Below are 24,595 nucleotides of genomic sequence, written 5' to 3' on the forward strand. Positions count from 1 at the left end.
TTCACAAACACTAAAAAAAAACCTACTCGCCATGTCTCTCAAGCACCAGTTGGTTGTATTCATTTATTATTTTCTGCAGTCGTGGAGGCACCTGTTGCAGCGAGCAGGCATTTTTGTTGATTAGAAGTGACACGGGCGGCAGGCTTACAGGGCCGAAACATTTATCTGGCTAACAGAGCTCTGGCAGAGCTCCTCCACTTGCCTCTTCTAATGCTTTATGGCCCTGTCATTTGCAGATGACTTATTACAGGAGAAATATTTCGCTTGCCAATATCCCCCCCTCCATCATACTCAAACACATACACGCAGAGCTGTTAGGAAAGCAGTATGAGGCACGCTGACAGAAAATTGTGATTGGCCGAGTACATTCAGCATGCATGCCTGAGTCATGTTACTGACTTTGTGATTGCATGAATGTATATGTATAACTCTGTATGGAAATAACTGGTGCATCTTATGGCCCCATAAATCCTCTAATTGGACATAGATATTACTTATTAAGAATTAAGCTGAATAATTGATTCTTCGACAAGAGAATGTGAAACCAGCATGGGCTAATTAATGCTCACAGCATAGATACACTTGAATAAACCTTAACTAACTGGCTTTGTTTTGCATGTATCATTTGGCAAAATAGTTCATCACAATGTATTTCCTGCAAATCATCCCAAGTAAAAGAACCACACTGTGTTAAAACGTGGACACGTCCGTGAACAGTGTATTTTCTCAATGTAGTGAAATATCAAACACTATATACAAGCTGCTTGCAATTCTACTGTAGTTCCTGTTCTCCTCCTACACAGGAAACAGCCAAAGTTAATCACGTTTGCTTCTCTGAATGGGGAATCATAATTCAATCTAAACATGAGTTAATCAACTTACCAATTGATTGGTCCTGTGGGTAGGAACACCCCAATCAAATGCAGAGGAATGGTCAGGATCAGTCAGATTATTTATATTCTTATAGTGCTATTATTTGATTATAGATGCATGTCCGTTGTTAGATAAATTAAAAGGGATATCAAATAAGGCTTGTGGGAAATTAATGATCATCTGTCAATGCTTAATTTGTTTTCTTTTGCTCAAGTGAGTATTTATCTATTTTTTTAAATTTGGCTTAATAACAAAGGTGCCAGTATTTTTGCTTCTGCAAGATCAAATTTTTGTCTCCATATTGAACTTCCATTTTAAAGTACATGATCCATGGTACTTTTTGATTTTTGGTTGGGGGAAGTGAGAGAGCAGAGTGCCGTTCGCTGATTAGGCTGAAGACTGACCTTTGAAAAACAACACACACACAAGAATGACTGAGACAGGCTTGTTTCTAAGGAATGGTCTGCCCTTAGTACAAAAGCTAACCTATATTAGTAATAATGGTCATTAAATCGGTGCGGTGTGTGTGTCTGCATGTGTGTGTGCGTGTGTGCGCGCGTGTGTGCGTGTACTGTGTGTAGGCAAAGATTTTGTAGTCCTGCTTTGTTTCTATATTAGTAGAATCGCAGCTGATGTTGACTGGTTGAAATGAAATGGGTTCCTTGAGAAAGACAGAGAGGCTATTTGTCTCCGACCCCAAACAAGCCCAATCTCACTAGGAGATCAATACTGATATATTTAGGCTTCTAACTGCTCTGCTAATATATTATCGATGTCTGGCTCTCAGGGGATTGGATTTGGGCAGCACATAGTTGTTCATCTTGAGATGAGTACGCATAATCAAAAAGATCGGCAAAAAAGTGGTTAAAAAATGGTTTGATGGTGTGAAAAGAACAGCGAAAACAAAAAAATGTATTAAAAGTAGAGGGCACAGTGAAAGTGAGTAATGATAGGAGTTACAGACTCAGATTGGACTAGTGTTCCTTGATCAATTTGGAGGCTTTTAATTTGAGATGGAAACTATAGAGTACAGTTTGAATGATTGTACACAGACTTGAAGTGAACTGTAATATTTATCACTCAGCAGCCACTTGACCTTTGACATCACTTACATAGTAACTATTCCTTGATCATTAAAAACCATATTAAAGCAAATTTATCAAGTACCTCTACTTATGAAATATTCAGGTTACGAAAAAAGCCTCAAAGGGAACATTTCCGATATTTGAAAAACAATCAAGTTATGAAACACAAAATATTTAAGATACCATAGGCCTATGAAAAGAGCATCATGATGGAAGTGCTGCAGTTAATTACCAAAAACTATAGTTAACTTCCTCTTAGTTAGTTTATTCATGTATTTTGACCTCATGAATAAACATCAGTGATAATTGTGTAATTTTTAAATAAAACGCCATTCAATATCGAAGGATAACATGGTTTCTTTCATTTTTATTTACATTTTATTACTTGCTGTTTGAATGGCACCTCATAAACAGCTGAAGAGGCAATCATGTTAACATTAAAGTAATCAAAATAACAATAAAGTTATCCAATTAAAGATATGTAGTAATATTTCACAACCAAAATGAATTCTATTATAACACAGCTTTTTTAAAACTGTTCTTCTTTGCATCACTTTCACTCCAGCTCCTCCTCTTTTTCTTGCAAGGTAATTTCTTGCTAATTTAAAGAAACATATATATAAATCTCAACTCACATGATTTCTCAATAAAATATTCAGCAGTGGCAAGTTACCTGAAGCCGTCTAATCTCCGAGATGATCATTTGGTTCTCTTCTGCTTCTTGGCTAATTCTCATCTGCATATCTACCTGTTGGAACCAGGTGTCTTGTACTTGTTGCTGCCTTTGTTCCTTTTTCAAACTTTTGTTGTTTTCTTTTGCTAGAGTTAGAAGTAATTTAGGAGACTCAACTTCTCGAACATCTTGGAGGTGACCGACCTGTGATCGGCTGTCCTCCTGGAGACCAGTCCACTGCCCCATTTCTCTATTCGTCTTCCTTTGAGAAAGAACGGATACTATCGCAGTCGATCTGGCCTCCATTAGAGCCCTCATACTGGCACTTAGGGCAAAGTTGGCAGGTTTATAGCCGGCAGATGTTGGCCTTTCAGAGCTTGGGTCACACATGATATCACTACATGACAAAGAGCCAAAAAACAAAACAAAAGCTAAAGTCACAATTTTATGCCCTGTGTGAGTACTAACTAAGCTAAAGGGAATTTGCAAAAGAATACAAATAATAAAATGTTACCTGACTTGTTCTGCTGACATTTTCTTTCACGTCAGGTCAGGCACATGTGTGGAAATGCCAAACCTGAAATGTCATGCTTATTATTTGGATCTAAAACTATTACTCAAGACTTGGAAGCATATAAACATCTGAGTTGTGATGTTGCATGAAAGAAAAAGTACATTTCTATGTCGCATCTGGGCTGTCACTTTAATCACAGTTTATAAAGAAATCCTTTGATTATTGAATTTTGGGATCGCACAAAGCCGCCTGATGGTGTAGTGGTTCACTCGCATGACATCGGTGTGGCCAAGTGTGGGCTTGGTTGGTCTTGGTGGTGGTATGATTGGGCGTCCGAATGTTTGTCAGTCTCTATTTTAATTTGCTATCAATGATTTAGTGGTTTTGGCTTGGAAGTGTTAAATTAGTCTCTTCCTAGATATAACAACAATGGAAAAGAACAACCTGACAAAGAACACACACATTCAAACACAAGAAAAATATTCTTTTGAGCATAATAGCATATGTGAGCACACTGTGTGTCTCTCAGCATTTACATACCTCATTGCGCCATTGAGCATTTCTTGGCTAGAATAACAGTTAAATAATCCTTTGGGGATCATTAGCTTTCCTGCTTTTCCCATCTCTCTTTAGAGTACTATGAGGGCGCTGTAATTCTACTAATGGAATGCCTATAGTGTTCAGCCCCAGTATTCTGACAGTGACTGACTGACTTAATTGCTGAAAAAAATGCCCTATGATCCCTAATCTATTGCCTGAGCCAGCATATCTGTGGCTCTTGGTACTGGAAATCATAATAATCATCATCCGTGGGATATTTAAGTACATCATAGATGTCATTTGTGCTGAGTCTGTTTTTTATATCTGCTGGACCAAATGAGGTACAATTTTTCTGCATGACAATTGAGACATGGGATGAAAGTATTATGAATATTTTAGCATGAAAACAAACCAGACAAGCCGTCAATGGCAGCCAATGAGTTCAATGAGAGCCTTATGAAGTTTGTTCATGACACCGTATGAGTGAGTGTGAATGGGGTGTCCCCCGCCTGGTGCCCGTAGTTAACTGGGATAGGCTCCAGCACCCCCTCCAAGACGTGTGAGGATAAGCGGTATGAAAAATGAATTAATGAATTTTCATAAAACTAGGCTGCACCGATCTTTATGGTGATGTTGCAATCTAGGGTTTGCACTGAGCGATGGGCTGACCGTAAGCCAGCACTTCCATTAGCGCTGATTGAAAGTGAGACAGAGCATGTGAGATCCGTTCAAGTTGAGATTCATCTCTCACATACACGCAGCTTGAGGCAAACTTACAATGAATGACAGTTAGAAAGACAGACAATGTGACAGAAGGGAGGATTCACTATTTTAGTTATTGAGTGTTTTTTTTACTCAGTGAACCCAAATGTCACATCACTGTGACCAATAAGCTACTGTGTTGCTTCAATTGTGGTTGATAAAATCAGCAACGGGCTTTTGCCATGTGTTGTAAGAGGTCCATGCATTCAACGTGACTGTCACTTCAAGGCTTCCACGCTAAGTGAATAACATGAACATAGCTTTTATAGTGACACAGTGACACTGATGAATAACATACTCAACAGTGACCTTAGTGGAATCCTGGTGTTTTATTACTAAAATCACTAGATGACTGAAAATATATACTTTAAAAAAACATGCACTGTATTTTCCTGATTATAAATTGCACCAGCCGTAAAATTCATAATAAAGAAGGTAAACATAAGTAGCACTGGCGTACATATTTTGGGGGTAAATGTATTTTATAAAATCAACACTAAGAACAGATGCCATCTTGAAAAGCTATTTAAAATAAAATTAGAATAGAGAACAGCATGCTAAATAATATGATAATATTAGGATTTTTAAATCAGTGATCTAAATGTAGGTAAAATTAAAATGTATGTAGATTTTTCATTAATTATATTAATATTTACAAATAGTATAGTAATTTTATATATTTCTGTCTTCATATTACTAATCATCAGACTTACTTCCTGTGAGTTAAATGCCACTTTGTTATAAGAAACATACTGTAAAACAACTCAAATATTTGTAAAGGATGTGCACCAAATAAATGTTACGTACACAATCAGACATAAGAGCACCGACTGAGTGAGCACACAGGGAGGAGAACAAGAAAACTGGTAATCAAGTCTGAACGTTTACTTAAAGACGGATGCAGGTTGAGCCAGTTTGTCGTGATGAAGTGTAGCTCTCCTGCTGAGCCATCAAACTATTTATAATCAACACACTGACAGCCTAGGGGCAGGGAAAATGCTGCTCATGCTGTTCTTTCTTTTTCCACTACTGTATACTGCTCGCTGCCTCTTTCAACTAGAACAACGGCAGAGTAAGAACAAACTAATGCAGAAACGAGAAGCAACACTTAATAAGTGATTCCAGCAGGGTTTGGGATGTCATTTTCTGTGTGTAGTCAATGACCATGGGCCTAAAGGTCAGCTTCACTCTTTGGAGTTGCTGAATCTGATGCCCAGATCACATGCTGGCATCATCAATAATGAATGAACATCAAGCCTACACCGGAAAACTCCAAAAATGTGACGAACTTACTGGCAAAATTCAATTACACTTCAGTATTCAGAGTTATCAATATTCACACATTCACTATATACTGTTTTTCTTATTGTAACCACAATGTTATCTTGGTCGTCCTACTCAAGACGGCTGTAAAAAAGAAGCACTTGTACGCTTACCAAGATGGTGATGGTTATCCAATTGTGTGCTATCCAATCATCCTTCTGCCGTGAATTCAAATGAGTTGGCAGACAATGAGTTGTGCAGTGTCTAACTCGCAATAATGTACAAAATAAAAGAAAAATATATATACATAACAATAAAATATATTTGTAATAGTAAAGTATTTATATTGGCGAATACCACTCAGCCAGGTTTTGTGTAGATACATAAGGAAACACAAAATTGTATTGGTGCAATGCTAGTATTAACCCATTGGTTGCCATTGACGGCTCCTGACGTCCAATCCATTACGGGTTCATTCGCTTCTGCCAGACAAAATGGATTTGGACGTCGAGCACGTTAATGGCACTGAAAGAAAAACATTCAAACCAGTTGACATTACATGTTTTTGTCAAACCAGCCTGACGAAGATGTATAGTGGATATTTTATTGACAGTATCCGACATTATTCAGCCATGAAAGGCAACCTTTTGTTGTTCCATTATAACACAGAGGCTTTATTAACCATTAAGCTATTATATAACAAGCTATTATAATTAACAGAAAGATCCAGACATGCTGACATATTGTTCTTCTTCGGGGAGTTTATGCATCGTCCATTATTTGAGGAAACACACTCTCTCGAGGTTGGACAATCAAGGGCTCAGTTCTAGCAATAACACGGCGAAATGCCAAAGCTCTATGTTAAAATGTCAGCTCCATTAATGGTGTTGCCAGTCGGCAGGACAAAAATGTCAGGAAGGAAAAAAGGTAGGTTGTAGCGATTAAAATGGTAAGATCTTGAAATCTATGCAAATATTGAACGTTGTCATGAGTGCTCTTTAAGAAATGGGAAGGTCCAAATAAGGTCAAGAGGGGATGAAAAATGTACAGTTTTACTCTCTTCAGGGTTGATCTTTTTTTTTTTTTGGTCATAGCCTCCCACCTAAAATCAAAGAATACACTAAAAGTTTGACTAGAGCAGGGGTGGCAAACAAGTTAGACACAACATTTTAAACTGTGATAGTCAAAGAGCCACACCATGCAGTGACCTACCAAAACAGACAGAGACACACACACACAAAAACACACAATTAAAACCATGTTATTATTTTTAAAATATCATTTATTATTTGTTTTTAATGGGCCCTGGTGAATTTCAGTGTTTTAAGAGAAAATAAAAATAATAGAAACATGAAACAAGGCAAAGTGTCACAGTATACAAAATATGATAAATAAAGGAAGTATACAACTTTTCTTGGATTTTCGTGGACATTTTACTACTTCAAAAACAAAAAAAAAACAATAAGAGGCTCTCGTTTCCCAACCATTTATCGCCAGTGTTATATTACCACAAAGCCATCCCTGACTGACAACTTTGGAGTAGGGGGAGAAAAACGACAGCAAAATATTGCTCGATGCCCATGGAGGGAACATAGCTGTGATTGATGGGTCTGACCCGGGCGTAGATACAAAAATGGTCTTTTTCCAGAAGAGACAAAGAGTCAGCAGAGCATCTACCCCCCCTGCCCACTGCATCCAAAACTTGTCAGGATGAGAGGCATCTCGCTAAGCGCCCTCTGTCAGTTCTTCTATCATTCATGTCAAAACCGTCTCCATATTCAGGAGATGAAATTGGCCCTTACGTGATGGGAATAAAGTGGCATATTTACAGCATTCATCATGTTTGCAGCATGACGTCGTCAAGGCACAAAAACCTCTTTTCAGTTCTGATAACATTATGCTTGGTCCTCCTAGTCAAAATGAATTAGAGGTCTATCGCCGTTCATGACAGCAATTGGGTTATAATTAAATCTGTTGGTGTGCAAAAAAAAACAACGTGTGTAATATGAGACCAAAGATGTGATTCAAATTTGTGGTACCAAGGCCAAAGGTCACAGAGGTGAGGAAAATTAATTTTGCAACAACCTGATAATAGATTAGCCTATTAAATCCATATTTGCAGGGTATGTTCCATGATGAAAAGGGTTACAGTTCACAGATGTCAGAAACATGGTGATACTTTAAATTGGGAATTTTATATGGAGGTCTGCTCTCTCAGGATGCTGTTTTTTTTTATACAATCCTGTTTTAATCATTTACAGAGATTGTAAAAAAAGTATGCAGTCAATAAAAGGCAGGTTACAGGGAAGGGAATGTGCCTTACACATTGAAGATATAAAAAAAATCCTGAAGAAAATATAGATAAAGAAGAAACCATCAGTCATAATATGAGGCACATTAGGGTCTTATGGATATTTCATGTAAATTGATTGTTAAAGAGTGTTTGTCTAAGAATCAAATTTGACTAGTTGTGGAAGTTTTCAGAGGTTTCGAAACTGCAAATAGAATTTTCCAGGGAAACAACAAAAGGTTGCTCACAAAGACAAGATAATCAGATTCAGATTTTGTAGTAGTAGTTTATAATGTCATAATTTATTGTTTTTTAGATTAATGACAACAGAACACTTTTTTCTTCCACAAAAAATGCTTTAAAAATATTTCCAAAATATACTTTACAGCCAAAATATTCAAATAAAGTGTTTCTTGTTCAAATGTTTTAGACCCTTCTTTTAAACACAATTGATTGTTTGGCTAAAGTAATTTAATTTAATTACTGTTTAAGGTGCTGTCTGTCCTTTTAAAGTGAAGGCGTGACGACAGACTTCTGACGTCACTCGGATTGACGACTGCGGAAGTAATCCGCTAACCCAATGAAGCATTTCTCAAAATCAAAACAGTTACGCTTATGTCCTATTAAAACACAACGGAATCGGATATTACTAAATAAAGCTCAAATATTGAGTCCGGTGAGCTTTCTATTGGTCGCGTACTAGTTGTGAAGTGATTTTGGGAGATTTTAAACAATTCGGGATAAAATGGAGGTAAGTGGACAAATTGCATGGTGCAATTTAGCGACATTCATTATTACAATCTCACTGAGTGAAATTATGAACAATAGATTCAATCGAAGATGTTCTGCAATAACGTGATTAAGAAAGTCGTGAAGTTCCATAATTTGGTCAAGAAGCTTTAATGGCTCGTGTGAAAGCTTGGCTAATGTGACGTCGATGATTGATGATGAGTTACAGTCAGGGCCAAGTTGTCATGTTGACGTGTTATTAAATATTTTACCATAATATGACTTATATGATTAAATATTTATGAAAATTTGAGGTGCTCACAAACAGGTGGGTTGGGTATCTTAAAATTATAAAAGTACTCTTACTTCAAGATCGTTTGACTCAAGTTTGTTCTTTCAAGAGTTTATAAAAATAATATATATTTTTCAATATGAAATTTTGCTTCCAATAATTGTTTTCACCTGAAATCAATTGACATGCACAATTAAATAGAAAGGCACAGAAATCAACTATCCATCTGCTTATGAATAAAATAAAACAAATATCATATAACAGTATGCTGCAAAGGGAGTTGGATAGTTTTAAACACAACTGTTAAAACTTGTGCAGATGATTTTGGATTCTGAATTTGAAGTCAAGCAATTCAAGGGATGTCAGAAGGGACTTCCAGAGTATGTAGTGAATAGGTTCTGTTATGTTAAATAGTCATAGTCAATACAACATTACTATACCCAATGTAGTAACCATCATTGCCCAAAAAAATCCAAAGTGGTTAGTCCTAGTGCTTTTGACCCTTTGTTTTGACGAGATGTGACTGTAAAATCAAATCATTTCACTAAATGAGGTGTAATTGTAACTCATATGACTCATTGTGGCATTATTTTTTCACAGGGCCCTGGTGGCACAGCAGCTGAATCTGTCAGTACACCGCCTGTTGGTGCTCCCAAGTCAAAGGTTATTTTGCAAATTGAATCAAGCATATTTGGCGTTGTATTTGCGAACTGAGTTCTAAAAATTGTCAATTTGTTTGCTTTTGCCGATCACATAGCTGGACACACTTTCCAAAGATGATCTTATAAAATTCACCAAAAAGCAGATGGCGTCTTTCCAAAAGATGAAGTGCAGATGCGCAGGTGACAAAATGCTTGTCTTGGTGCTTGGGATAATGAGATTCTGCTGTGGCATCACTTAACCTGATATGCATTTTCAGATTTAGAGAAAGAAGTTGAAGATCTCAAAGAATGTTCCAAAAACAATCTGGGAACTTCTGAGGATTCTACTTTAATACAGGTTGGAATGTTTCAAAGCTGAATGACATTACTGTAAATCTAGCTTTGTTATATGTTTGATAAGTTACACTGTATATGAAATGGGTGTGCCAGGAACTCACTGAGCGGATGGATGTGTTGTTACTGGAGAAGGCAGAAACCCAGGAAAGCCTTTCATTATCTCGTAAAGAATTGGAGCGGGCAAAACAGCTTGCCAAGGTAAACTTAAATGCCCAAATCCACCCTGTCTATATTGTTTATTGTTGCATATGAATGCATACATTTTAAAGTACAAAAGATTGGTGCAGTTGTGTGTGAGCTTAGTTCTACTGTCAACACTGCAGGATGAAGTCACCGAACTTGGAGGTGTGATTGAAGACCACAAAAGGACAATTGACATTTTGAAGGCCAGCCTCGAGGAATCCAACAATAAACACAAAGAGGAAGTGGCATATTTTCAGAAAATATTGAAAGAGCGAGAAGATAATGATAGGGAATTAACCAGCGAAAGAGAGAAACAGAGCTTAACTGAGGAAGCCATGGAAGTTAAGCTTAAAACTCTTCAAGCTGAATTGGAAGCGATCCAACAGAGAAACTCCAAGGAGATTGCTGAGCTGCAAGAGAGTTACCAGAATCAGCTGACCGAAGCTCAGCAGGAGGTGGAGAACCTGAAAGAGGAGTTGACTCAGAAAAGCGTGCAGCACGAGCAAGAGCTGAGAGCTTTGGAGGAGGATTGTGAGATCGAAAAGGAGCGTCTTATTTTGCTCCAGGAAGAGCTGAGTGAGCAGCTGGCCCTTAGAGGTACCACCAAATTTGCTACTTCATATAAGACACCTGTAGTTCCTAAAAATGTTATGATTCAATTTCTTGACTCAGTTTTCATATGTAAATGAGTCCATTAATGCAAAAAATCAGAAAAGACTCATTCTCCATGTCTTAGCAGCTGAACACAACAGGTTAAAAAAAGAGAACATCAGAAAATATCATTATGGGTGGGCCATCATTTTTTTCATAGTAGCTACAACTACCCTTTGTGGTAGTAATTAGTTTCTACTAGTAGTAATTAGCTTTACTAGGGCATTTTATTAGTGGTGTAGGGTGCTAGTCACTTGGTGTTGTAAATCTTTTTTTCTCTGAAATCCATAGTCTTCATTGTCACTACTAAGGTGCTGTTGATGTGATCTAGTAGTATTGAGAAATAATCACATTGGAAAAGCAAACCTAAAATAAAAATTCCTCTTCACCTGATAATCTAGACTAGAGCACGGGTGTCAGACTCGGGTTGGTTTGCGGGCCACGTTAACGTCAACTCGATTTCATGTGGGCCAGACCATTTTAGATATAATATTTAGATATATTTTTTTATAAATGGATGAAAAGAACTGGATTAAAAGCCCTGAATATTCATTTTTTATAGATCTAAAACAATGTTTGTTTTAGCTTTTTTAAAAATATTTTTAGATTTTACAAAATGATTTTTGAACTAGAAACACAGAAAAAATGGATTAAAAATTACAATTATTGATTTAAAAGGGGGGAAATCAGGAAATTTAATATACATCTATACTCTTCATTTTAATTTGATCCTAAAACAGAAAGTCGGCACTCATGATTTACTTTCCCGGGCCACACAAAATGATGCGGCGGGCCAGATTTGGCCCCCGGGCCGCTACTGACACAAGTGATCTAGAGCAAGGGTGGTCAAATTCAGTTTCGTTCGCGGGCCAGATTCATGCCAACTATACCTCCTGTGTGCCTGACAATTAACATCCCCTTTTTTTCATCTAGATAGCTACCTCCAGGATGTCCAAGAAGAAGATGAAGAACCTGGTCGTAGTTCAGGGATTGCCAAAATGTTGGCGCTGTCTGCATCCAGTCAAGCTGAGCGTGTTGATGGTGATGTGACAGATGGTGCAAAACTGAAGGCTGCTCTGGAGGACCTCCATGCTAAGAACACAATGTTACAAGATGAGCTCACCCTTCTCACTAATGTTAAAAGTGAGCTGGAGGCAGAGTTGGAGAGAGTCAAGGATGAGTTCCAGAGTGAGAGAGAAGAGATGGACTTCAAAATCAATGAGCTGCAAATGAATCGGGAGAGCGACCCAACGACACCTGCGTTAAATATCACAAATGTTGACCCCGAGATAAATGCATCAGGTGAATCCAAAGAGTCGGTCCAAGACAAAATAACACTGGAACAAGATGAGCTAGAGAAGCTGAGGTGCCAGTGTGAGGCCCTGAGCCGAGAGAGGGATTCTGCTCTGGCAGACTTAAATGACTTTAGAGAAATACTGCAAAACGTGGAAACAGAACTAGATCAATATAAAGCCATCAAGGAAGAATGGGCAAATGCTGTGCAGGAACTTGAACGAAAGACTATGGAACTCAGCCAAGAGAATGAGGAATTGTTGGGTAGAGTCGTAGAGGTTACAGAGGAGAAAAATCATGTAATGGAGACTGTGGAAGAGCTAAAAGTCCAGCTTGAGAGCTACTCTGCTGACAACACAGAGAAACAAAAAGACTTACTTGAGGAGCTCAATCAGTCTGTTGAAGACCTTACCAGGAAAAATGAAGAGATCCTCACTCAGCTCCAGATAAAAGAGAATCTAATTGAAGATCTAAATGGGTTGGTAAATACACTGACTCAAGAGAGAGACAGAACACAGTCGCTGCTTCAATATCAAGCGGGGCAAATGGAGGAGCTTAAAGATGAAATTGCCAAAGACATTGAGAACCTGCGAGAAGAGAAGCAGGCAGCACAACTACTGCAAGAAGAGACAGAAAGGATGTCAAACATTTTGAAAATAGAGAGAGGGAATGACATTCAGGTTTTAAAGGAAGAAAGGGACAAGATTGAGGCAACCCTGAGGGAGGAAATTAGCCAATTGCAGGAGACGGTATCCTCTTCAGAACAAATAATTCAACATATCTCTTCAGAAAATGCCTGCCTTCATAAACAACTAGAAGGGACTTTAATCACACTTTCTCAAATCCAGAGAGAGCAAGAACTTTTAGGCTCCAAGTTGACCACCACAGAGGCTCAACTGGAGCAACAGTCATTCCAAAAAGGTGATCTTGAAGCTAAGGTTACTTCTCTCACCGAAGAAGCAGAGTTTGAAGCTCAGTCTGAAGCACTAAATATGGCAAAAGAAGAACTGGTAGTACTCCAAGTACGTGTAGAAGAGTTGGAAACTGAGAGAAATATGTTAAGGATTGGTCTAGAAGACGCCCAAGGAGATCAGAGGGAACTCCAAGCTATGGAGCAGGAGAGGGACATGCTGAAGAGCAATTTGGAGGAAATGCTGAGGGACGCCAGTGAGCTGCAGAAAGACCTTCAAGATATAAGGTCATTAAATGAAAAGCTGTGTGCCGAGAATCAGATGTTACAGTCCCAAGTAATTATTATGTCCAAAGAGAAGGAGGAAAAAGTACAGGCCGACATTGACGTTCTAGAGAGAGAACGCACGGAATTCACAGAACAGCTGGCGGACAGGGACTCACTCATATCTCAGTTAAGGGCTGAGATTGCTGCTCTGCAGGTCAGTGTAGTTTTGCATGTTACTTTCATGTATGCTTTTTTATGTGAGCTATTTGGAAAATGTTTTATAAAGCAATTTCATTTGTATTCTAATTCTTCCTCTCAATTTCCGTTTTTTTCCTGCCAGGATTCTGCTTCTACGTCTTCCTCTGATGAAAAGAAAGCCATGGAAATGACAGAGAAAATCGGTATTTCCACACATTTTCATAACAGGCACACGCAGAAACACAGAAAAAAAACGTTTCTGGTGTTTAGTAAACAGCAATTAGTGCATTCTATTGTCAGGTGAATTGGAGAAGGACAACAAAGAGAAGGATGAGATGATAATCAAAATCAAGGCAGTGGCTGTCAAAGCAAAAAAGGAGTTGGACACCAATAAAAAAGAGGTACCTACATTAAATAATGTTTCACCTGAAGAAGCTTTTATAATGAACTCTGTCCCAGAGGTGTTTATAGTCCATGACTATTTTAATATTTTTTTTACAGGTTGTAAGCCTAAAGGAAGAAATAGGTGCTCTAAAAGAACAGCAGGAGAAGGTTAACATCTCAATGAAGGACATCATTCATGGTGCTGAAGGCTACAAGGTATTTTCTGATCTTGCATACTGTAATTCACATTTTATCATATTTTTTCACCGGTCATCCAGACCTGTGGACTGTCTCTACCCCTTAAGTAAAACCCTTTATATATAAATATTATCATTCAACTCATAGGCTATCATTAACCACGCTATACATCTGTTCCATAATGACTGGGCGAGGATTGCTTCCACACCTACCAATCAAAATTGGCTGTCAATGGCATTGAAACAGCAGCATTCACAGCCAGTGCTCTCAATTTAAATGAACTGGATATCTGTTGTTAATACTCCGAAATAATAATAAGCTAAACTTTAGAGTATTATATTATATAGTACTTAATGTAGTTTTTTTCAAATTATTGTACAGACGCTCCCCTACTTACGAACATTCAACTTACGAACAACGGTACATACGTGTTACTTATACAAGCCTTAAACATACAAATGCACTTATATAAACCTTCAATATACTTATATAGGCCTTAAACATAAATTATAATACAAAATATAGCACTGAATCAACTTACAAACAAATTCAACTTATGAACAATCGCTCGGAACCTAACTCGTTCGTAAGTAGGGGAGCGTCTGTAATTACCTGAAATAGTCACTTGTCATATAGAGGATTAAGTTTAGAATTCAATGTGCACTATACAATGCGTTGAGAATATTTAAAAGGGGATTGATTCAATTACAAATATTCCTTTTACAATTGAGACTTTTCTTAGGAATTCATGTTGTGATTCAAATTTCAAGTTACGATAATTAAGTAATATAGCATCACGTGCATCTCAACTTAGGTAAACCGCAATCAAATCCATAATGTCCCCCAAGTGACAAAAAAAATAATCATCCATTTTAGTAAAATTAGAGTATTCCCAGCAGTTTCCATTACCAGCCCCCTCTTCCTAACCATCCATATAAACAAAATCACTGATTCGCACCTAATGATCGCTGTGTCCCTGACTCAAACATAATTGAGTTTATATTTAAGGCACATATATAGTTTTTTTTCATTTGGCTCATTGGTGTTTGTGTGAAGAACCTACAGATCGATTACGATAAGCAGACGGAACAACTGGATCAACAGAAAGAGAAGGTGGCAGCAGCAGAGAGACAGATTGCTGACCTGAACAAACACCTCAGCAATGCTGTCTCACAGGTAACACAAAAACATGTTTTAATTCCTACATATACATTACCATGGACAAACTGCTCAAACTGGTCTTCTGAAAACTCTTTCATATATCACTTTTAGTCCTATTTGCAGCCAGTGACACTTTGCCCACTTATGCTTGGCAGTGCGGTGCTCACAAATGGCCCATCAGATTTGAGTGGCTGAGCCTGGGAGGAATTTGGTTTATATAGACTGAAAGCTCCTTTCGCCCAAACTCATAACTGTCTATTTGGAGTAAGAAGCAAAGGCAGGTAAATGGAGCACAGTAAAGGTTCCATCTGCCGCCTAAGGAGGTTTCTTTTTGCGTGCGCTCATTGGTCTCAGGGGGGTGGAAGCTGACTGGAAGGCAGTCAGGGAATTTAGAGTACATCTGGACATCTTTGTTTACCAACCTTAGTGTCAATGTTTGGCTGACAGATGATGAGGAGATGGCTCTTGCTGGTTCAGTGTTCCTTGCAGAAGAGAGCCCGCAGAGTCTGCTGCTGTCAGATTAGCATGAATGATTTTCAAGTGTTTTTTTAAATAAATGTTGAATGTTGAAGCTCATTAGCATTTTCCAGCTGGAGCATTTCATTTGTTTTTGAGGATTTATCAGCATTTAGGTTCTCATTTTAGAAGAAATAGTTTCACCCTTATGGGAAAATTATACTTTAAATAAAAAACAGCCTCCTAAAGACTTGGCGTCCACCTATTTGGGCATCACGTTTTGGGTCATATAGGCCACAGTATTACCTCATTGACATCTAATCCATTCTTTGGATTGGATGTCTAGTGCCATAATTGTGTGTTTTTAATACATACATAAAATTATTTTACTACCACAACACATACTGTGAATATGCTACATCAATCTGGGAGTGAAATTTTGAGATTTCTGTGGCCGACATGACCCAAAGTGTTAGGTACAAAGATATGGACCCCCACGCCTCAAAATTATTATTTCTTTACAATTATTCCTTGCAGGTTGAGTTGCTAAGGAGTGAGAAGGAGGACCTGCTAACTGCCTTGGAGACCTCCAGGAGCATGGTGAAGCAGGTCGAAGCGCAGATTCAGCAACTGCAAAAGCAATCAGCCAGTCTAGACAGAGATCTAGTGGCAGAGAGGGCAATGAAAGAACAGAAAATCAAGGTAGCAACTAATACAAATTTTGTTTATTAGGTAAACATTTGACATTTTTAGGATTCACTTAGAATTTTAAATAGGTTTGTTGCAGTACTGAGTGAAAGGAGTAAAATGACCAAACATTTCAGTAGTCAGTATCATATACTATTTTATTATTTTTAATATTTACCATACCCCACTTAACACAACCCATCCAGTTAAAAATACTATATAATAACCTTTGAAATATAACTCCATATTGGAAACACAAGGTGATTCAAACAAGTGACAAGAACATTTTCTAGAATTAAAAAAAAACAGCACTGGTAAAGATTTCATATTCATGTGTCCCTTTTAGGATCTATCAAAAGCTAAAAAGGATTTGGTTGAGCTTCAAGCCCAGTTCAGCAAGCAACAAATGCAGTCAACCCAGACTGCCCAAGAATTGGAGCAGCTACGCAAGGTACAACAATTCACTAAGACACACAGCTTTTGAGACATTTGTGTCTCTGAGGAGTTCTCTAGTCAAGTGCTGTGACCATTGATGGCTGGCCTACAGCTACAGCAGTAGCTCTCCAGAAAAAGAAACAGCATATGTTCGCCCACAGCAGAGAGGAAAACAATCTGATGCTTTTTCATTAGTTCAGATGTTGACGTAACAGGTTAACATGAGGGGTGCTGGGAAGTTAGACTTTGTGCTTTTGAGAACTTTTTATCCTTAAATTAATTGAATGCAAGACATTATATAAACACCACAAAATTATGGGAATTACTGAACATCTGTTTCTAAATAGGAGGCACAGCAGAACTCTTTGCTTGGCATGGAGATGGCCGACTATGAACGTTTGGTCAAAGAACTGAATAGCAAAATTTCAGAAAAAGACGTGTGCTCTGAGGAGTTGAAAGCTCAAATAACCGCACTGACCGAGAAGGAGGAAACACTCAAACAAGAAATTGGTAAGTGTGATGATAGACTTCCAATCATAAGGCTCTTTTTTAATTCTGCTGTGAATGTAGTTTGCCCAATTCATTTAAAATGGAAGGACTGGCTGTGAATGGTTCTGTTGTAATTCCATTGATGTCTATTGCCATCAATGGCAGCCAAAGAGTTTGTTTGTTTGTGCAGAAAATTTAAGGTCACAGTTGGACCAAGCAGAAGATGAAGCTTCCAACATTAAACAGATGTTGGTGAAAACTAAGACCGAGCTGTCTGATGCCAAGCAGCAGGTTTGTTTGTCTTATAATATATGTTTGTGTCTTACTTTTGTGTGTGTGTTTTCATTTGAAGTTTTTACACAAACAGGAGAACTCCTTAGCAGTGTTGCAGGCCTCATTAAGAGGCGAACTGGAGGCCAACCAGCAGCAACTCGAAAGCACAAAAGTAACACCGCCTCGATAACATCCCCGATTCCCAAATTAGTTTGAAAAATACCAAATTAAAATGTTTTAAAAATTTGTTTTTCTTGTCAGGTCGAGGTGTGTGACCTGAGCGCCGAGCGCCTTCGTCTGCAAGACCAGCTCACGTCAGCATTGGACCAGCAAGAAAAGACCAACAGATCTCTGCAGCAAAGAATTGACAGCCTGCTGCAGGAGCGAGACATTGCTAAGGTACATACGCATTCCTACAATCTCTTTGACATGTTTACTATTTTATATACAAGACATGATTTTGGGCCGCTAGGAAACAAAAAAAACACTAACCAATTGCTTAAAGAAATGTTGTTATTCAGTCTTCAACATTTATATACAAAGTCTCTACATGTGTTCCAAAACTAACAATCCATATTGTAATGCAAAATAAAATCTTGTTAAGGCAATTGACATACTTTATGTATGTTGTCTTTAGGCTGAGCTCGCAGCAACTGCTGAGGAGTTTGAGAGTTATAAGGTCCGAGTACATAATGTGTTAAAGCAGCAGAAAAGCAAACTCAATGAACAGAATGAAAGTGATACTGTCAGGCTGGAAAGGTAAGATTTGAAACAGCATAAAAGCAGCAGATATTTTGATTAGAATGATAGGCTCTACAAAAAAATAAAACTGATGACTGATGTAAAGGATTTGTGTGTGCCAGGGAGCAGTTATTAACTCAGGTGAACCAGCTGACTTCCAGCCTGGAAGAGAGTCAGCAGAGTTTCCAGATCTGCACTGCAGAGCTTCAGCAGCTCCAGAGTGAACACGACACTCTTTTGGAACGACACAACAAAATTTTGCAGGAAAATGTTAGCAAAGAGGTGGAGCTCCGTGAAAGGTAAAAAAAATGACACGTAGAAACCTAATGTTAATTATAGTTTATAGTATATAGTTGATAGTAAAGCCTCATTTCACATTCCCTTTACTCTAGACTGCTGTCAGTGCAGTCGCAGAACGTGGATCTGCAGTCAGAGCTGGCACAGGCTCAAGCTGACTCATCTTCCCAGATCGAGACCCAGCGACAGATGCACAGGGAGCTGTTGAGAAAGCTGCAAGATGAACACCGCGCCACAGTTGAGATGCTGCAGGTTCAGCTCACTCGTGTTGAGGAGCAGTTGTTCAACTTGCAGAATCAGAATAGTGAGTATATGGGAGACCAATTTGAAAGTAATCCATAAATATTCTTTTTTTTTCTTCCATATAAATGGGTAGTCTTATGTAATATCCATATGTGGTTGCCAGTTCTTACCTATAATTATTTTATTATTAATCATTTTTCTTGCCCCCTAATAACAGTACTTAACCCAATGCCTGCCACTGTCAACGATTAACATCCAGTTCATTTAAACTGGGAGGACTGGCTCAGAATGCTCAAAATACGGTGCTAGAAATCATTGCTACCAGCCCCCCAGTCAAAATCGATTTGACTTCGCACATCATCAGTGGCTGAACGAGTAAATAATTGCCCGAAAATATATTATACTTGACAACAGACCAAAGACAGCAACACCTGCTGTAGGAGATAATACTGGTCCCAAGGAAATCTAAGTTTCAGGTTTTCCATCTCGTTAATTCTGTGAGAAAAATGATGCAAGATAGAAGTGAGGATGGCAAGTCGGGAGTGTTTATCAGCTGGAAGCTCATTCATCACTTCCCACACAGCTGCTGAGTGGAATCAAAACAGAAAATACACACATATCCAGCAAGGGCTTGGAAATGTAAGGTGTCGGTGACAGTGTTCTGCTGCGACCCCGCCTTTCAGTGTGGCGAGCAACTCACGGTGCCATCTGGACAAGACACATCATTAGTGACTCACGCATGCGTGCCAGACTGAATATGGGTCCAAGTTAGACTTTACGAAAGTCATATTTCAGTCAGACAGTTTGAATTTTATGATTCCTTAATGCTTGATGTGTTTGTTTTACTGGTCGAGAGTGGGATTACTTCATGAAGAGGTCATGAAAGTTCATTGACGCTCTGCCTCACCTTAAATGTGTCCTTTTAAGGCTCGGTGTTGGTCCAGTCAAGCAGAAAGTCTACAGATGCTCAGCGCAAAACTGTAGACCAGAACCAGGTAGTGGCCCCAAATGAGCCTCAGTCGATGGCTAGGGAGGAGTGTGAAGGCATGGAGACTGTAGAGAATGAAAGCGCCTCTCCTGCATCACTACTCTCTCTGGAGCACCTTCTCACGTCACCGGACCCAAAGCAAGGTGGGTTCTAACCACAGCTATAACATTTCTTCATAATTGCATTGTGGACTTCTACAACATTCCTCCAGAAAATTCCTAGGAGAGAATCCCTGTGACATGCCACAATGGTTATTTTGGGGAAAAAATAAATGAAAATTTGAAGCTATGATTATTACTGTGTTTTTATAGCATTAGTGTTTCAATACGCCATTTGTAAACAAAACTGAAACGTTGAGTCTTAAAAAAGTATCTTGAAATAGTTGTAACAAACAACTGACAGGGAGGCAAGAGAAGCCTAGCGTCACACCAGGTTTGTAAAGCACTGTGAGGAACCATGAACATTATTTACTTGCAGAAAGAAACACAATAAAGAATACTTGGAGCTTCAAGACCTCGCAAAAATCATTTAAAGTCTCTTAATTTACTAATATGAACATTTGGTCTACTGATTAGTATTTTTTTTTAATGTCATTTTTTTGTACTCCAGAGCCATTTGAGTGGACTGTGGAGCCCACTAAAGATGAGCTCATTCTCAAACTGAACACAGCCACACGCAGTCTTGAACACATGAACAGCCTGCTGCATGAAACCGAGGCTACCAATGCTGTTCTCATGGAGCAGATTAACGTAAGTGCAACAAATTTTACACTCAAAATGTCAAAAATGTAAATTGTGTAAGGTAACTTTAAAAGGTAATCTAAATTGGTTGTTTTTAAGTGCAGATACTAGCCTATGTCTGTCTCTATATTTTAATCTTTTCACTTTTGAGTGTCTAAATGAGAATTTGCATCAACCCCAACCACACCCACTTTATTCACTAACAACAAAAACTTCTCATTTTTAGACTCGATGTCTAAGCTACAAAAACTAGATTGACCTGTATGTATAAACATTCCATGCCATTTGCTAATGTTTATTTTTTAATTATATCAACACATACATTAATTTGGATCACATCTTAAGCTGACACAAAGAAAATGCTTCCATTTCCTATTTAAGAAAAAGCATGAAAATCACATTTATTTATAATCTTTTAATCATTTTAACACATTCAGTGTGATTTTTACAACAATCGGCACTTGCATAGCCAGAAGTCATTTTATAGAGGTCGGTATGCCCCTACAGTCACATCAAAAATTTTAGTGTTCTTAATAGTGCCTTCTTTATCCAGTAGAAAGTAGAACTTGTGCCCCTTGATTTTGAGGGGGATGAACGAGGGCGACTCTTGTCTGTGAGCGTGACAAGCGACCTGGGACAACGGGGCATTTATTTTCCAGCCTCGGCCCTTTCCTAGTGGTGACTGGGTGGTCACCGTCACCATCCTTCCCCCTTGATGTAGAACCACCTGAGAGACAGACCGCCGACAGAACAGAATTCCCAATCCCAGTATGCCAACTCCTATTGTCCCACATCCCAGCGTAAAGCCATATCTCCACATGTTGGAGCCCAGGTTCATTTCAAAACTCCACATCCCAGCCAAGGCGGTGCTGGTGGGGGCTTTTGTTTTCCCAGAGTCCCGAGCTTTGGTCCCCGTGTCTCTGAGGCCGGTGTAGGCAAAGTGGGCCAGGTACGTCCAGAAAACCAATTGGCCCCCGCAGAAGACGGACAGAAGGCGGAAGAAGGCTGTCCTGTCGTGGTAGAATAGCGTGATGTCTCTGGACAGCTGAGTGGAAGTACAGAGGCCGCGGTGGGCGAGAATACGGTGCCCCGGTCCGGCAAAATATACATGGGCAGGACGGAATAACATGTCGCTCAGGGAAAACTTTGACCGCAGCAACGCCTCCCTTCGCTGGATAGCGATCGGTCGGAGCTGACATAGTGTCCCGCAAATTCGGAGTAAACTCATTTTTTAAGGTAGTAGACGTAATCTATCAAAAAAATAAAGCGAATGGGCAACGAATTATACAGCGAGTTAACACGATTTTACGAGCTGTGTAAACGATTCCTCCATTATTTAGGGCGCCGCCATGTTGTTTGTGACGTCATGTGGAACTACGGAAAGCGCAGTTAATCAAATTTCTTAAATTATTTCTTTTCAATTTTGCTGCCTTTTATAATCCCTTGAATTCCTTGTTAGTTTTTGAATAATGAATAATCTACCAATTGCAAGTAAAGTTATTAATGGTAACTAAGTACCACCGAAAACAATACAAATGACTGACATTGAAATTACCACAAGTACATATATTACTATGCTTATCATCACCCTCTTAAAATAATCACATAAATCATTTTTTCATCTTTTTCAGGAAACACAAAGAACTGAACCATTCATGATATTTACAAACAATATTAATCAGAAGGGCACAATCCTTTTAATTGGGGATTTTGGTAATTTTACCGGAGGTGGCCAGCAACATGAACAGATGATTTTGACCTCCCAATTTCTTTTTTGTAAAATAATGACTTGATTATTTTAAAATGGTGATGATATGTTACACTATGACTTAAATCTTAAGAAAGAACTGCAGGTATATTGTTTGTTTTTGATGTTTTCATAATTTTTATGTGGTTTCCTTTCGCAATTTCACTGTTATTTTTAAAATTCATATTTAATTTAATTATTTTGCATTACACTGGAGGAAACATACAGTAACTATATCCGACCCCTGCCTCACTAGAAAGTAGCCCAGAAAAATAAACTTAGTAATTGAAATACATCAATATTTTCTGAAAAATAACAATCATTGACACACTGCATGATTCCTTTGTTTCATTTGTGTGTAATATTTTTTTCTTTAACATGGTATTCAAACCCTGCCCCCAACAGTTATACCACGTCACTAAAATAATAAATGTTGCTGATATATTTTAATTTTGTAGCTGTTGAAGAGTGAAGTACGCCGATTGGAGCGTAACCAGGAACGAGAGAAGAGTGTTGCCAACCTGGAGTATCTAAAGAACGTTTTGCTGCAGTTCATATTCCTTCGGCCAGGCAGCGAGAGGCAGGCGCTAGTTCCTGTCATTCAGACCTTGTTACAGCTCAGCCCAGAGGAGAAAAGCAAACTGGCTGCCATTGCACAAGGTAAAACACAATGTATATTTTTTGGTACACGGTCGATTGGTCGCCGGTCTTTTGGTCGCCCGGAAGGTTATTGATAATTACCATTTAAATCGTTGCTCAAATTCCCTAAAAACAAACTGAATTACTATTTAGTCATACTTAATTCCCTATTAATTATTAGGCTAAAGAAAAGCTCGAAATTTCCCGGACTTTTATTGTTTTTTGTTGGAGAACTGGTTAAGACCCTAACTGACGCGTGTGCGGTCGATTGGTCGCCGGTATTGATGTGTTGACCGTGTTGTTTTACCTTGTTTGGTCGTCAGTCTTTTGGTCGCCCCGACCGCGACAACGGGCGACCAAAAGACCGGCGACAAAACAAGGTAAAACAACACGGTCTACGCATCAATAAAAGCCAACAATGGCCATGAGCAGTTTCACTGAGCCGACGTGTGAGTGTAGAAGAGTTTGTATGTACATGAGTTGTCCCCTTAGGAAGGTACGTCAGTCGGTACACGGTCGATTGGTCGCCAGTTTGTATTTAGGGAATTTGAGCAACGATTTAAATGGTAATTATCACTTACCTTCCGGGCGACCAAAAGACCAGCGACCAATCGACCGCACATGATATTTTTTGACTGTTGTTTGGTAATAATACAGAGATTGTAATTAATTCAAACTTTCTGCTCTGTCTTGTTCAGGTGAGGAGGAAGCCTCTGGGAGTCAGGGCTCAGGCTGGGGATCTTATCTCCACAGCTGGTCAGGGATCAGGTAAACTTATAGCAGAGGTCGGGAAAGGGTGCATGATTTCACTCATTAATTTGTACGGTTAGATAAAAAGGACCAAGGAATTTACGATGACAAACATGGTGAAGGCCACGGAAATCGAAATGTTTCTCACTATTGTTTAGAAGGCAAAGTAGAACAATTTTCAAGTTGGTAGATAGTGTACTGATTTTACAGTGAGATTAAGACTGGTGATTTATTTATTAATTTATTCCTACCACAGCTAAAGTCTCTTCCAGAAGGTGGAGCTCATGATGCATTATAAAACTTGAATCTATCTGAAGAATGCACGTCTTTTGTCATCTTTCATTTGAGGTTAGAAGGGACCATTTTAGTCATTTGTACTCATCAGCCTATTGCGAGTTGCTTCTGGGCCCCCTCAGCATTGTACCTTAACCAATGTGTTATTTTATCCATTGAACATTTGTTTCATTCCATATGCGTATTGAGCACTTTAAAAAAAAACTAGGAATTACCTAATGGTCTTGTGGCATTATGTTTTCTAATCAACAAAAAAGGCTTTCTGGAACGAAATGCCTATCAGAAACTACTGGGTAATGTGATTTTTGAAGGCTTATATTTCTCTAGAACAACACCTGTAAGTTTGTTTGATTTTGTTTCTTGTTGTGTTGATTGTTTCATGATAATCTTATTTATTTTTTGTTGAACCTTTTTTGTTTATCCTAAATTGCTACTTCATTATAATCAAAGTCTATACAAAATGTGATTGGGATCACTTTATTTTCTGATTTTTGTGGCAGCTGATTGTGATTCCTTCCGGATGCATTGTAAAATAAAGATCAAACACTGAGA

At 38.5% G+C, this 24,595-nt stretch overlaps 3 protein-coding genes across 3 annotated transcripts; 1 reads left to right on the forward strand and 2 right to left on the reverse strand.

The window, feature by feature from the left end:
* Positions 1 to 2,307: 2,307 nt before the first annotated feature.
* Positions 2,308 to 3,382, reverse strand: LOC144087187 (uncharacterized). The gene is made up of 4 exons (XM_077617551.1): positions 3,146 to 3,382; positions 2,632 to 3,028; positions 2,429 to 2,556; positions 2,308 to 2,394 (listed from the first exon to the last, which is right to left on the reverse strand). The coding sequence occupies exons 1-3, from the start codon at positions 3,163 to 3,165 to the stop codon at positions 2,515 to 2,517; spliced, it is 459 nt and encodes a 152-aa protein (XP_077473677.1). The 5' UTR covers positions 3,166 to 3,382; the 3' UTR covers positions 2,308 to 2,394; positions 2,429 to 2,514.
* A 6,162-nt stretch (positions 3,383 to 9,544) lies between these two features.
* Positions 9,545 to 24,595, forward strand: gcc2 (GRIP and coiled-coil domain containing 2). Its single transcript, XM_077617287.1, has 24 exons — positions 9,545 to 9,684; positions 9,779 to 9,863; positions 9,941 to 10,020; positions 10,113 to 10,217; positions 10,343 to 10,799; positions 11,787 to 13,537; positions 13,664 to 13,724; positions 13,822 to 13,922; positions 14,023 to 14,121; positions 15,160 to 15,279; positions 16,258 to 16,422; positions 16,754 to 16,858; positions 17,190 to 17,352; positions 17,522 to 17,622; positions 17,699 to 17,776; positions 17,866 to 18,003; positions 18,242 to 18,363; positions 18,468 to 18,644; positions 18,738 to 18,946; positions 19,813 to 20,016; positions 20,483 to 20,622; positions 22,819 to 23,020; positions 23,698 to 23,767; positions 24,006 to 24,595. Exons 1-24 carry the CDS (start codon positions 9,592 to 9,594, stop codon positions 24,007 to 24,009), a joined length of 4,830 nt encoding a protein of 1,609 aa, XP_077473413.1. The 5' UTR covers positions 9,545 to 9,591; the 3' UTR covers positions 24,010 to 24,595.
* Positions 21,009 to 21,976, reverse strand: tmem223 (transmembrane protein 223). The gene has a single exon (XM_077617288.1). It carries the CDS (start codon positions 21,839 to 21,841, stop codon positions 21,095 to 21,097), a length of 747 nt encoding a protein of 248 aa, XP_077473414.1. The 5' UTR covers positions 21,842 to 21,976; the 3' UTR covers positions 21,009 to 21,094.

Source organism: Stigmatopora argus, chromosome 13 (assembly GCF_051989625.1).
Source record: "Stigmatopora argus isolate UIUO_Sarg chromosome 13, RoL_Sarg_1.0, whole genome shotgun sequence".
Classification (NCBI taxonomy): Eukaryota; Metazoa; Chordata; class Actinopteri; order Syngnathiformes; family Syngnathidae; genus Stigmatopora; species Stigmatopora argus.